The sequence below is a fragment of the Pteropus alecto genome, unplaced genomic scaffold (genome assembly GCF_000325575.1).
Source record: "Pteropus alecto unplaced genomic scaffold, ASM32557v1 scaffold44, whole genome shotgun sequence".
NCBI lineage: Eukaryota > Metazoa > Chordata > Mammalia > Chiroptera > Pteropodidae > Pteropus > Pteropus alecto.
Genome location: NW_006436812.1, coordinates 5342568 through 5355404, shown reverse-complemented (window position 1 = coordinate 5355404; position 12837 = coordinate 5342568). Strand labels below are relative to the sequence as shown.

Genomic DNA, 12837 nt, shown 5'->3' with positions numbered 1-12837 from the left:
CCCTGCCGCGACCTTGACCGGTTTGGGCGCCGTGGGCGGCGGCGGCGGCTTGGGAGACACAGGCGGCGGCGGCGTGCTGTGGGCACGCTTCACCTCTGCGGAGAGGAGGAGATTCGCACGGCAGTGGGAGGCCGCACTGACCATGCTGGCACAAGCCCTGCCGCAGCTCTCCGCCAAGCACCCAGGAACCGAGATACAGCCCTCAGCACTGCTGTGGGTTCCGGCCGCAGCCCTCGCTGCCCCTCCGCCCCGCCCCTGCCCCAAGTTATCCGCGACCGCCAAGGGGCGCGCTTTCCCGTGCAAACCTTTTCAAACCCTGCCCTGTGTGCCCCACCTTTATCCCCCTCCAGGTGTAACTGCTGCAGCCATTGGCCCTTCCGTTGCTTGACTGCCACAGGGCCTTTGCATCTCTGATCTGTCTGCCTGGAATGCTTTCCCCTCCTTCCTGTGCTGGGGTCACTCGGCTGGGTCAGAGTTCTCCCTCTACTGGTGTTACTATTTATGGGGTTCTGTGCCGCCTTCACTGAGCAACGTGAGGACTAGCCACCATCCTCCCAACTCTGGGCTGACAGAGTTGTCCTGTGGGTGGATGGATGGATGAAAGGGCCTGAGGACACTTTCCCACCCCACTCTACCTGGCTCCCATCAAATCCTCTCAGACTTTGGAGTGGGGAAGTAGGGTGGAGGCCCTTCCCCGGCTAGCTCCCTCACCTACCTGGACTGCTGGGACCTGGCAGTGGCACCTTCTTGGAGGCAGGTGTGGGTGACCCGTGGATCTTCGGCACCGGCTGAGCCAGGACAGGCTTGGGAGAGACAGGTGGCTTGGCTGGCTTCCGGGCATCACTGTCTGGTGGGGGCAGTGGGGGCAAGTGCATCAGGTCGGAGGGAGGGGGCTCGGTGGGTGGTGGTGGTGGGGGCAGCTCCAGGGGCCCAGCCTGCTCAGAGGCTGGTCGGCGGCGCACAGTGCCTGTGCCATTCTGGTACACAGACAGTGGTGGGGGTGGCTCGAGACCTGCCTCCCGCTCCTTGGCCTTGGGCCGGCGCTTGACTGTGTCGGACTCAGTCAGGATGAACTTGATGTTCTCCTGCTGGCTCTGCTTGGCTCGGATGCGCCTCTTGAGTGTGGCACTGGCTTCCACCCGGGCCAAGGGCGGGCCCTCCCCACTCGCCTCACCTTTGGCTGGACCTCGGGGCCGCTGCCGGGCGGTGCCTTCCTCCACAAAGTGGCTGTGATCTGCAGGCCCCACTGGTTCCCCAGGCCCTCGGCGGGCAGTGGCCAGAAGTCCTGTGACGGGCCCACTGAGCGTACGGCGCCGGTTTACCACCTCACCATCAGGCCCAATGGCCTCCTTGTGCTTCACTGAGGCCAAGGCTGTGGCTACCCGGCCTGGCTCTGGGCTGGCAGGGCGAGGTGTGGGGTGTCCCTCAGGGGGCCTACGGGCTGCCCGGCCCCCACCCCCAATGGATGACAGTTCAAGCATGGCTGCAATGCTCTTCACACTGCCGGCACTGCCTGTGTCCACACTACCAGCCAGGTCACTAGCCCGCCGGCGTTGTGCCCGGACCCCCAGCCGGCCATTCTCGGTCCCAGACCCCTCAGTCTCAGCATCTGGTGCCGACTCATCAGCCAAGTTGGCACTGGCCATGGCTGAGCTAGAGCGCTTCGGTGGGGGTGGTGGAGGCCCCTTCTTTCGGGGCCGCACAGCGAAGGACTGGCTGCGGTTGACATTCTTGTCAGCGTTGGCAGGTGCCCGCACAGAGTGGCTTCGGCCCACACGCCGCTGGACTGTGGCATAGGGCCCCACAGCAGCTGGGACCAGCAGCTCGTCACGCTCTGGCTCACTGTCAGATGCTGCATAACGATTCAGGCTGTGGGCGCGCTTCTTGGGCCGCCCTGGCTCCACATCAGCCTCAGGGGGCAGGCATAGCATGGGCACAGGTGTGGGCACAGGTGCAGGTACAGGCCCCGGAGCAGCTGGCCCTGACTCACTTTCCACGGGCTGGGGCAGCACATAGGCAAAGCCACGGTGTGTAGGTGACTGAGGCAGCGAGCGGGGTGACATGGGTCGTTCTGTTGGTGGCAGCAACTGCGGGGTGGGCTTCACCTTGGCTGTGGCTGGGGCTGGACCATGAGTCCCCCCTGGGGCCTGGGGGGAACCTGGCCGGGCTTTAGTGGGAGTCTGGGGGGGCGTAAAGGGGCTGGCACCTGTTGGAAGGACCTGTCGTGGCTTGCCGGGCACTGGGGGCACACTGGCCCGTTTGACACTGTGGCCGTGGCGGCTGGGCCGAGCCTCCTTGGGTGGAGTGCCAGGGGCTGCCCCCTCATCCAGCAGGTACTCCTGGCTTCGTGACATGGGGCTGCCAGGCCCAGGGGGTCCATCACCCAACAGCTCCTGAGAGCTGCTCATGTGCCGTGCCCGCCCACCCAGGCTGGGCTCCTGACGCATGGAAGCCCTTGGGGTGGGCGGCAGGTGGTTGGAGGGTTTTTCAGCAGTGGCGGTAGCAGCCCCTTCTGCTGGGCCAGTCATGGCAGCCTGTAGCTCACCACTGAGCTCGCTGTCCTGGAAGGTGGTCATCTTAGGAGACTGGCAGTCAGCTGGGGCAGGCTCAGGTGGGGGCGGCGACTCAATAGCCATCACTTCAAGTGACTGTGGTGCCTTCCGGCGCAGGGGTCCCCCCTCATACTTGGCGTACTCTGCCTTCTGCAGCTCTGCCAGTTTCCTCACTGCCAGCATCAGCTTCTTCTGGTGTCCTGAGAGGGGCACGGAGCAAGTAAGGCCAGGGAGGGTGGCAAGGACCAGGAGGCGATGGGGGCCGGGGCCTCACCCAGCTTGGTGATTCCAATCTCCTGCAGGTCCTCCCAGGTGATGTCAGTGATGAAGTCAATGTTCTCGTAGCCGTTGTCCACCAGTACCTTATAATACTGGGCTAGGCCGATCATGGACAGCCACACGGCCAGGTTAGCCTATGGGGCAGGGGACACAGAGGGCAGCCAGAGTTGGCTGCTCACAGCCTGCCTTCTGCTTGAATCTGCCAGGCGAGGGGCATTGGGCCAGCCCGGCACAGAGAGACATAGGACAAAATGACAGGCCAGAGGTGTCAGCTTTGGAGACAGAAGCCCCAGGCCAGCTCATACACACATGAAAACACACACACACACATGGGGCGACCTTATCCTCAGAACAGTTTGGGGGAGAGGGAAGAAAGCACTTCCTCGCCTGCACAGGCAGCCATGGAGACAACACCCGGTAGACACATCCCACACGTCATGGACAGACACAGCATCATCAAACAGATATACATGTACACGCACATCCTGCATCCCAGCCATACACGGGCACTGACACCCCTCTGTGTCACGCTCACACCCTCTCACCATTTCCCCACTTGCATCAGGCAAAGTCACATATCCACATCACACGTGTGTGCAAATACCCATGATGGTCTTCACCCAGAACCTCCCAGTGGCTTCCTGAATGGCATCCACCTGTCCACACTCCCAGCTGGACATCAGTAACGCACCAACACACAACATACTTGGTCACTCCTTAGGTTCATAAAGCTAAGTGAGGCCCAGACATTCTTGCTAGGAGGACCTCTGAGCTGCTGACTGAAGGGGGCAAAGCAGGGTGGATGAGCATGAACTGGCCTGTCCCCGACGCACAGCCCTGGGGGCTTTTGGTGGCCATGGCATCTCCCCCATTGATGGATGGGGAACCACAGCTTGGCAAGAGGACCAGAGAGGCAACATTGATGCAACAGGCCCTGGGGCCACCTTGTCCTGGCTCAGAATCTGTCCCACCACCTGGGTGCCTATTGTAACAGTGTGGCCTGTGGTCGGTGTAGGTGTCAGCCGTCAGTGTAGCCAGCACATGCAGTTGAATGTGTGGGTGTGTGCATGCAGTCATCAATGGGCACCTTGAATATATTTAGGGTATGTGTGCTGTCTGTGTACATGAATCATGCTCACACACATCTTCCCCACGTGTACCTGGGTCTGTGCAAACACATCTCATCAATGTGGGCCCCTCTGTGGTGTCTGAGTGGGTATGCAATGAACAGCATTGCAGAGATGCCAGGTGTCCCTGTGTGCTGCCTGAGTGTGGAGGAGGTCTTTGCAAAAGCATGTAGTGAAGATGGGAAACTCTCCCCTCACCCTGAAGGCCCTCACGGATTATCTCCCTGCCTTAGGGAGGCTGGCCTCAGTGCCTGTGATGGACAGAGGCCATCCAGGCTGGTCACTGTTGGGGGACATCCTCTGCTCTCCTCTCACTGGAGCCCCGGAGGACAGGGAGGGCTGTAGCCAGGGAGTCAGTCTGTCTGTCTGCCCATCCGGGGCCTGGCCACCAGGGCGCAGAGGGCCTTACGGGTTTGTGCTCAGGCAGCCAGTCAGGAATGCTCAGGCTGCTGATCTCTGCCGTGATCTTCTTCCGATGGCCTGGCTTGGTGACCCCAATGGCTGTGAGGTCCTAAGTAGAGGAGAGGCCCTTTAGCTGGAGGCTGGGGGCCTATTTCTGGATCATGGCTGGCGGCCAGCCTTCAGGGAGCTTACCTCAGGGGTCATACGGCTGATGGTGGGCAGGTCATAGCCAGCGCTGAGGAAATTGGGTGCATACAGCTGTAGCTGGAACGTGGCGAGCCACTGGCTAACAGCCTCAGCGCTCTGGAAGACACAAGGCACCCGCTGCAGGCCCGCCCAACCACCCACCCACCCGCCAGGCTCGCACCCAGCCACTGAGGTGCCTCCTTCTCTGTGCAAGCTCAGTCTGGTGTCCGCTGGTCCTTCTGTGGCTAGGTCAGCCTGGCACCAGTGCTCCCTCCTCACTCTGTGGTCCTGGATGCCGCCGTCTTGAGCATCGCCCAGCATTGCAGCCTCCTTCCGTGATCTCCACCAAGAGGGTCCAGCTGCCCTGACTTCCCCCTCCCCTCAATCCTGCACCAGGGACACCCTGCAGTGTGGCCCCATGGGAGGGGCTTTGGGAATGGGGCCTCAGTGCTGCTGCTCACTCCCTGGAAAGTGGGCTCTATCCAGAAGTATATAGGACTCAGCCAGCAGCTCACGCCTTCACCAGCACACGGGTCATGCACACAGGACCCATTTCACTCATGCACACACCTTGTCTCATTTCACACCCATGCCCTTTCACAAGCACACACACAGGCACACGTGCCCGCCTCGCAGTCATACCACCCACACGTATGCATACCCCTGTTCACCTCACACCCATGTCACATTTCTTAGACACATTAGCTCACATACACAGCCCACACAATAGACAACACCTACACACAAACTGACAGACAGACAGAAGGACCGGGCTGGCCTGTCAAGGGCACCCAGCTGTACTGTGGCCAGGCCAGGCAGGCTACCCAGGGCGCCCCTCCATGCATCTGCCCCAGGCCCTGTACCTTGCCTTCCGACGCCAGCTCCAGCTTCTTGGGTGGCTGCTCCGCATAGACCTGCCCAGCATGGGCCACTGGAGGCTGGGACCGGGCTGCACCTGGGGACGAGAGGGCAGGGTGGGGCAAGGGCCGCTCAGGGGCCACCTCCCTGCCAGGCCAGCAGTGCTACGTCCTTGCTCTTACCTGTGGAGCCCTCTGGAGGCTTGATGGGACTGTCCCCAGGGCTGGACTCGGAGACAGACTTCTGGGAAAGCACTGTTGCCAAGAGCTGCAACCCAGACAGGCTGGCTGGCCAGTGCTGCTCTGGACCCAGGCCACCCCAGCCCTGCCACCACCACACCTACCTTGACCCCTTCAGAGCCTGCGTGCAGGGTGTGGGCCCCACTGCTCCGGCCACCAGCCACACTGCTCAAGCTGCCACTGCGGTCCCCACCTGCTAGCACAAAGGAACATCAGCTGGTGCTGGCCCTGCCTGGCTTGGAGGCTGCATTGCAGAAGTCCTGCCATTCTGGCCTTCCAGAAGCCCCCCACCTACCTGCAAAAGGCTTCCTCAGCACCCAGATCTCTTCAGGGGGTGCAGAGGGTCCCGATGTGCTGCCTCCCTGGGGTGGGCTTGGTTCAGTGCCTGCTCGGGAACCTGTGGGCAGAGTATAGCCTCCCTAAGTCCTGGACCAGCCCAGCCTGGGGGCTTGACATCGAGAGGAGGGCATCCTCTGGCCTAGCCCCTGAGCCTGGGTAGAGCAGAGGCCCAACACATGCACACTTCGGAGGTCAGCACCATAGCCTCCCTCTGCCTTGGCTATCTCTAAGGAGCTGAGAGACCCTCAGAAGACCCCTCCCCACCCCAGACATTTGAAAGCAGGAGTGTGGCAGAGAGGGGCCCAAGTCAGTGGCTGTCCTACCAGTGGCCACTGTAGGGGAGGCAGGAGTTGGTGCAGATTGCCAGAGAGAGCAAACTCCTCTGTGCTAGAGGAACAGGGGAGAGGAAAGAGGCACCCAGGAGCCTGGGGCCAGGCTACCCACCCAAGGGAACTAGATTACTATGGGTAGGCTGTCTACACCTCCTAACTGGACTCCATCCTGCTCTTTCACCCCATCTGTCCATCTTTGTGATCTCACCAGTCTCCTGTCTAAAACTATGGCCCTGTGGCCATGGTCATGCCCTTCTCCCTCTTCTTCACTCTGTGCCAGCCAAACTGGGCCTCCTTTGGTAACTTACATATGTCACATTCTTTTTTTTTTTTTTTTACGCCTACAGCACCCGGTCTTCCTAGGTGGTCTCCCATCCAAGTACTAACCAGGCCCTACTCTGCTTAGCTTCTGAGATCAACGGGATCGGACGTGTCCAGGATGGCATGGCCATAGTTATATGTCACATTCTTTCCTGTTTCCATGCCTTTGCACATGTGGTTCCACTGTCTAGATTGCTCTGCCTATGGTCCCTGCTGGTCCCTCCCATTTCTCAAGGCCTTCTCTGACCACACTGCCTAAAGCATGTCATCTGTGTCATTGGTTGGTACATTTCCTTCCGTGTTTACATCACTGTCCCTTGCTCCCCTCCCTCCCAGGGGGCAAGCTCCTTAAGAGCAGAAATGGTGTCCATCTGGGTCATCTATTCCTAGTGCTCAGTATACAATGTCTGTTGAATAAATGAAAGAATGGCATAAGGACACTGATGAGGAGACCACTGGTAGGACACACTGCTGGATACCACTCTGGATCCCGCACCTAGCAATGGCTAGCATTTGGTCCTTGCCCTGCCACCCAACATGGGTGCACTTGCTTCCTTCTGGCCCATGAGCCCAGGCCTGGATGGGACTTGCCTGCTCGCTTGACAATGGCCTCTCCCAGGGAGGACGGGAAATAGCCCACTCGGTCATTGCCCGTCCGGTTGTCATGGATACAGCCCTTCCATCGGCCATCTGGATGCTGCTCAAGGACCTGGCCAGATGAGGTGGAGGGAGCACACTTAGGGAGACTTCCAGGTCAAGCAAGTGGGTGGCCTTGGCTTCCTGCCCACACCCTGAGACTTCCTGATTACTGTGGGGAGTGTTGTGGGGTGAGCATCCCAGATCCCACCCATCCCTGAATCCAGGCCATCCTTACTGTGATGATATCCCCAGCTTTCACATTGAGGCTGGTCAGATCATAATTGTTGCAGTAATCCTTGGTCGCCCGGACCTGCAGAGCCGCAGAGGCCTCTGGGGACAAAAGAGGTAGAATCCCCGGTCCTGTGAACCAGCCTGGCCCAAGTCCCACTCCAGGCCCCCTGCGCAACTCAGGCCCACCTCGTAGCAGCTGCTTGATCTCCTTGCTGGCCTGGGATGTGGTAAACTGGTGCACGATATCCAGGGCTGTCTGGCTGTAGGTGTTCCTCACGTGGGCGTTGATTCCATTCTGCATGTGCCAAGGGGTGAGACCTGTCAGGAGTCCTCATGCGCCCACTCGGCCCCAGCTGCCCCTGTGCCCTCAACTCACGTCCAGCAGCAGCCGAACCACTTCTGTCTTCCCACAGAGTGCGGCCTCGTGGAGGGCTGTGCCGGACTTGGTCTGGCGGTTAATGTCAATGCCAGCTTGGAGGAGGAGTCTGACAGGAAGGCAGGGGGAGCAGGCAGGGCCTACAGCAGGAGCCCTCTGTCCCAGCACCCCAAAGCTGAGCCCCAATTTCCAAGGGTTTGAGGATGAGCCAGCCCTGCCCGCCTCCCTGATAACATGGTACCTGACAGTGATCAAACACTTGTGGAAGTGCCTGCCCTTGCTAACCCTTCACAGCGGTTATCTCGTCTCATCTCAACACAGGCACTGCTGAGATGCCCACTTTATGGATGGAGGAACTGAGGCTCAGAGAAGTTAAGCATGTCCGTAAGTGTCAGGGCTATCTATGATAGAGCCTAGGCTGTGGGCCCATGGATGCCCCGTCCCCAGCCCTCTCCAGTGCATCCTTTATGTGGGCAGCTGGAGGCATCCCTGGCATCCAGAGGCCTGATCACATGCCCACGGCTCCCTGGCTGTTCCTGTCTTATCACCAAGCCAGGAGCAGGACCCCCGAGCTGGGTTCCCCTCCCCCTACCGCCATATGACCATACCTGATGATGTCAATGTGGCCGTTCTTGGCTGCCAGGTGCAAGGGACTAGTGCCATTGGGGTCAGTGGTGTCCCCTGGCCGGGGCTCCAGCAAGGCTGCGCACATGTTGCTGCTTAGGAGTAGCTGGACCACCTTGACGGAGGGGTCAAAATAAGGGGGCATAGAAATGGGGCAGGGGGTTGCAGGTCTGTCTCTGACTCCAGCCTCAGAAGAGGAAGACGGAGCAGACAGAGTGCTGGTCATCTCCCAGGAGACTTACCCCAACACGGCCGAACTCACAGGCCAGGTCCAGGGGCGTCTTCCCCGAGTTGTCCACCATACATGGGTTGGACTGGTGCTGGAGCAGCATCTCAGACTGCAGGGCCCACAGAATGCAGTCAGGCCCAGGGCGTCTGTTGAGCTTACACCACTCCAGGCACCCTGCCACCCTTGAGGTGGGCCTTACCACATCGTAGTGACCATGCTGGGCTGCCAGGTGGAGGGGGATATGGCCCTCATCCGATGGGATGTTCACTGCCGAGCCCGCCTTTAACACCAGTTTCATGGGTTCCTTCCGGCCCTGCCAGGCCGCATAGTGCAATGGCCGCATGCCTGATGGCAGGCAGGGGCTGTTGGAAGCTGGCTTCTGACCCTGAGCCCACCCTGACCTCCAGGTCATGGATCCCATGAGGCCCTGCCTAGACCCAGCCTGAGACTTTGGGCAGAGACCTTAATCAAGGGACCATCCAGTTCTCTGGGGACCCCTGACTTCAACTCCCTGCCCCTGGCTCTGAGTCCCTGACAGGCCTTGCCTTTGTTGTCTTTGATGTCCACAGCAGCCTGGGCTTCCAGCAGCAGGGTGATCAATTCTGTGTTGCCATTCAGGGCCGCGTGGTGCAGGGCAGAGAAGCTGGGGCAGGTAACAAACATTTGGGTAAGGACCAGGGCACCAGGCCTTCCCCAGGAGCCCCCAGCCCCCATCCTAGACTGGCAGTCTCTGGCTTAGAACTCACCCATCTGGGTCCTGGAAGTTGACATTGATCTTCTTGGTGGAGCCCAGGAGCTCTGGGAGTAGGAATGAGACACGGTGAGGAAGGCTCTGTCCAGCCCCTCCTTCAGCCTGCCTGGGTCCCAGCCCCCTCTAAGCAGCCTAAGAACAGGCAGAGGGTGCTAACTGGCTCCCTGGCAAGCTAAGAGCCAAAGCTATCTAGGTCTTTAGTCTAGAAACATTCATTCATTCATTCGATTCTGTTCCCTGCACTCAGCTACAGGTACCAGCTTTTGGACCTTGGTTTCCCACTAAACTAAGATGTTGGGAGGTTCACAGAGCCAGAGTTTCCAGGCTTGTCCCTGCCTGGGCACAAAAGCCAGGGCTGTGCACACACACAGGCGCACACGTGCACGTGTACCCCCTCCCTTGGGACTCTGGCTGAGCACCTGCTGATGGTGGGAGGGAGAGAGCCGGACCAATCTGTCTCTCAGAAGAACCCAGATGGGCTGGGGGTGGCCTGGGAAGGCTGGGACACCCGGAAATGGGGGTATCTCTGGGGGTAAGATCTGCATTTCCAGGATGCAGCCTTCCCTCCCTCCTAGCCCTGGGCCTGGCCAATATAGATGAGCCCCACACAGCAAGGCAGGAAAGGGAGGAAAGTGAGTAGGCCAGTGCCTCTGAGTGACCACACAAGAATGGCTACCTCATCCACAGGGGCACACTCAGGCCCAAGGGTCAGCTGCCTAAAGCCCAAGGGGCTCAAACTTCCCCTTTGGGGCTCACTTGGGGCTTCCCTGGTCCTGGCCCCCACCAGCTGTCTGCCAGAGGAGGGGAGCCCACCGATGCCCTCCCTGTGGGCTCAGGTCCAGCCGGACCTGGGCCAAGCCCCTGCCTGTCTAGGCCATGGTTACATAACCCATTTGTGGGTCAGTTGCTCTGTGAGGGAGGGGCTGGCAGGACAGAAGCCCCTTTGTCCAGGCCCAGTACAGGGATGGGGGCGGGGGGCCCAAGGGCAGAGAACTGAGGGAGTCAAGTCATAGAGGGGCTGCTGCAGGGCCATTCACTGCAGAATGTGTGTCCCCCAATGGCCCACAAAGCCCATGAAGTCAGATGGGCCCAAATTTGAATCTTCTCTCTGCCCCTTACTAGTCCTATGGCCTTGGCCCTGAGCTTGAAAGAGACTACCAGGTTGGCCTCTTAGACCTAAAGATGTTCCCAGACATAAAGCACGAAGGGTCTGGCACAGAGTCAGTCAGCTCAGTAAGTGGTGATGACTAATATTACCTCTATAGGAACCCCACCCCCACCCTCCAGCAAGGGGGACTTCCTTCTAGCAGTTTAGGCTCAAGAAAGAAGCATTTCCACTCTCCGCCCCTCCCCCTCTGCTCAGACACTTCGCTGGCACTGAAGTCCATCTATATCAGCAGCAATGCCACCCTTCCCCTCAGTGGTCCAGGCCAAAACCTTGAAGTCAGGCTTGGGTCCCCTCTTGACTATCTTAAATCTTTTCTATTGGTAAATCCTATTGGCTCTACCTTCAAGACACTCTCAAAGCATACTCAGGACCCTACCATTTCTCACTACTGCCATTGTCACCACCCAGAACCAGGCTAGTGTCTCTCAAAGAATCACTGCCATCACCTTCCCACTGGTGTCCTCGCTTCCTCCTTGCCCCCCTTCAGTCAATCCTCCATATCCATTGAGGTCAGGGGGACCCTGTTAGAACATGAGACTGATCCCCTAACTCTTCTCCTGAAGACTCTCCAACAGCCCCTGCCTCACTAGACAATGACTCTGCATGATACAGTCCTTTGAATTCCTCAGCACCTGTTCCAGTCACAGCATGGTGCTCTAACACACTGGCTGCCCTGCCACAGGAACTTTGTACATGCTGTGTATATGTATGTGGGCTATTCTTCCCCTAGTTATCCCTATGATTCCTTCCCTCATGTCCTTCAGGTCTTTATCCAAATGTCACCTGCTTGGTGAAGCCTCCCTGGTCTCCCCATCTAAAATGGTAAACCCCGCCTCATCCCATATCTGTTGTATTTTTTTTTCTTTAGCTCCTATCACGATCATTAATCTTGTTTATTGTCTATCTCTATCACTAAACTGCTAGCTCCAAGAGGACGAGAGTTTTTATCTATTTTGCTCACTGCTCTCTCCTTCATGGCTGAAATAGTGCCAGGAGCATATAGGGTGCTCAGTAAATTGGAGACTAGTCATATCCTAGTCCCACACATTCTATCCACCTTCCAGGGCCAGCTTCAGGCATGTGACCTACACAGTTACTCAAGCCCTCTGCACCCCCCACCCCCATCTAGTTGGATGCTCTGCTATTGCCATCTTGAAATTCTTAATTTTTAGACAAGGCATCCATGTTTTCATGTTGTACTGAGCCCTGTGAATTATGCAGCCTGGCCTGCCATAGTCACTTATTTAGCTGAAGAGAGCATGACCTGGTTGTCCTGTAGTACCCCGCACTATGCCCAGGGCCACGTTCTCAACCACCAACCCTGAAACACTCTGCCCAACTCTAATGTTTGTTTGTTAACGCCCACTTTTTTTAGTTCCAGTGTAGCCAGCTCTTAGCTTCTCCCACAAAACTTCCTAGGCTGGGTCCCTCTTCTTCCCACAGCCAGGGCCTCCCAGGAAGCAGGGCCAGGTGCTCTGAGTGTAACCCATAGCCAGGCCCACCTGCTCATCTGGCTATACCTGCAGGAGCTGAAATTTTAGAGGGGATGGAGGTCAAGGCCCAGGAAGTGACACGGTTACCAGCGGGGAGGAGGAGTCTCCAACCCAAAAGGGACCACTGCCCATATGAGGAGAGACATCTTGCTAAGGTCATCTTACCCCTCTCACTATAGCTGGTCTCCTCAAAGAGGGAAAACAGCTGGAATTGGACAGAGGGAAGCCTGAGGTCTTGGAGCACTCCCCCAATTCCTGTGGAAGACACTGGGCACCAAAGAAGGTACCAGAACTGAAGCATGCCTGGAACATGAAAGGCTGCTTCCCCTGTAGACAGGTACTCTAATGAAGCTGCAGTAGAGCATGGCTGAATGGGTCTGGGTAGGTGAGGGACAAAGAGGGAAGGAAGTACCAGGATGAAGGTCGCAGGAGCTTCCTTTCCCTTTCCGCAAGGGCACTAAGTCCTACGGATTCCACATCGGTAATAAGACATAAACTTCGCTCCCCAACATGACTTGGGCTCTCCCATCTCTCATCTCCTCAGCCCTCTAACTGCTCTCCTGGGACCATCTATACTTTTGAGGTCAGCTCCAAACTCCAGGCTGCAGAGGCCCCATCCCCATTCTCACCCTACCCTCATGGCCTCCCTCCACCTCTCTGACCAGATGCTCCTCCAACCACGGAAGCCACT

General features: G+C 58.3%; 1 protein-coding gene and 1 pseudogene across 1 annotated transcript in view; both read right to left on the bottom strand.

The window, feature by feature from the left end:
- The window catches only part of CASKIN1 (CASK interacting protein 1), a 10909-nt gene extending 1301 nt beyond the window's left edge, over positions 1-9608 (bottom strand). The window contains exons 1-18 of the mRNA XM_025048407.1: positions 9481-9608; positions 9280-9377; positions 8934-9079; positions 8748-8843; positions 8490-8620; positions 7882-7990; positions 7692-7800; positions 7510-7604; positions 7227-7344; positions 5939-6040; positions 5748-5836; positions 5587-5671; positions 5410-5501; positions 4553-4663; positions 4368-4469; positions 2827-2965; positions 716-2752; positions 7-95 (exon numbers count right to left, since the gene is read on the bottom strand). Coding sequence (XP_024904175.1) covers positions 7-95; positions 716-2752; positions 2827-2965; positions 4368-4469; positions 4553-4663; positions 5410-5501; positions 5587-5671; positions 5748-5836; positions 5939-6040; positions 7227-7344; positions 7510-7604; positions 7692-7800; positions 7882-7990; positions 8490-8620; positions 8748-8843; positions 8934-9077 — 3648 coding nt within the window. The 5' untranslated portion in view covers positions 9078-9079; positions 9280-9377; positions 9481-9608. The remainder of the gene's footprint in view (positions 1-6; positions 96-715; positions 2753-2826; positions 2966-4367; positions 4470-4552; positions 4664-5409; positions 5502-5586; positions 5672-5747; positions 5837-5938; positions 6041-7226; positions 7345-7509; positions 7605-7691; positions 7801-7881; positions 7991-8489; positions 8621-8747; positions 8844-8933; positions 9080-9279; positions 9378-9480) is intronic.
- LOC112481590 lies at positions 6653-6770 on the bottom strand (annotated as a pseudogene).
- Positions 9609-12837: the final 3229 nt, after the last annotated feature.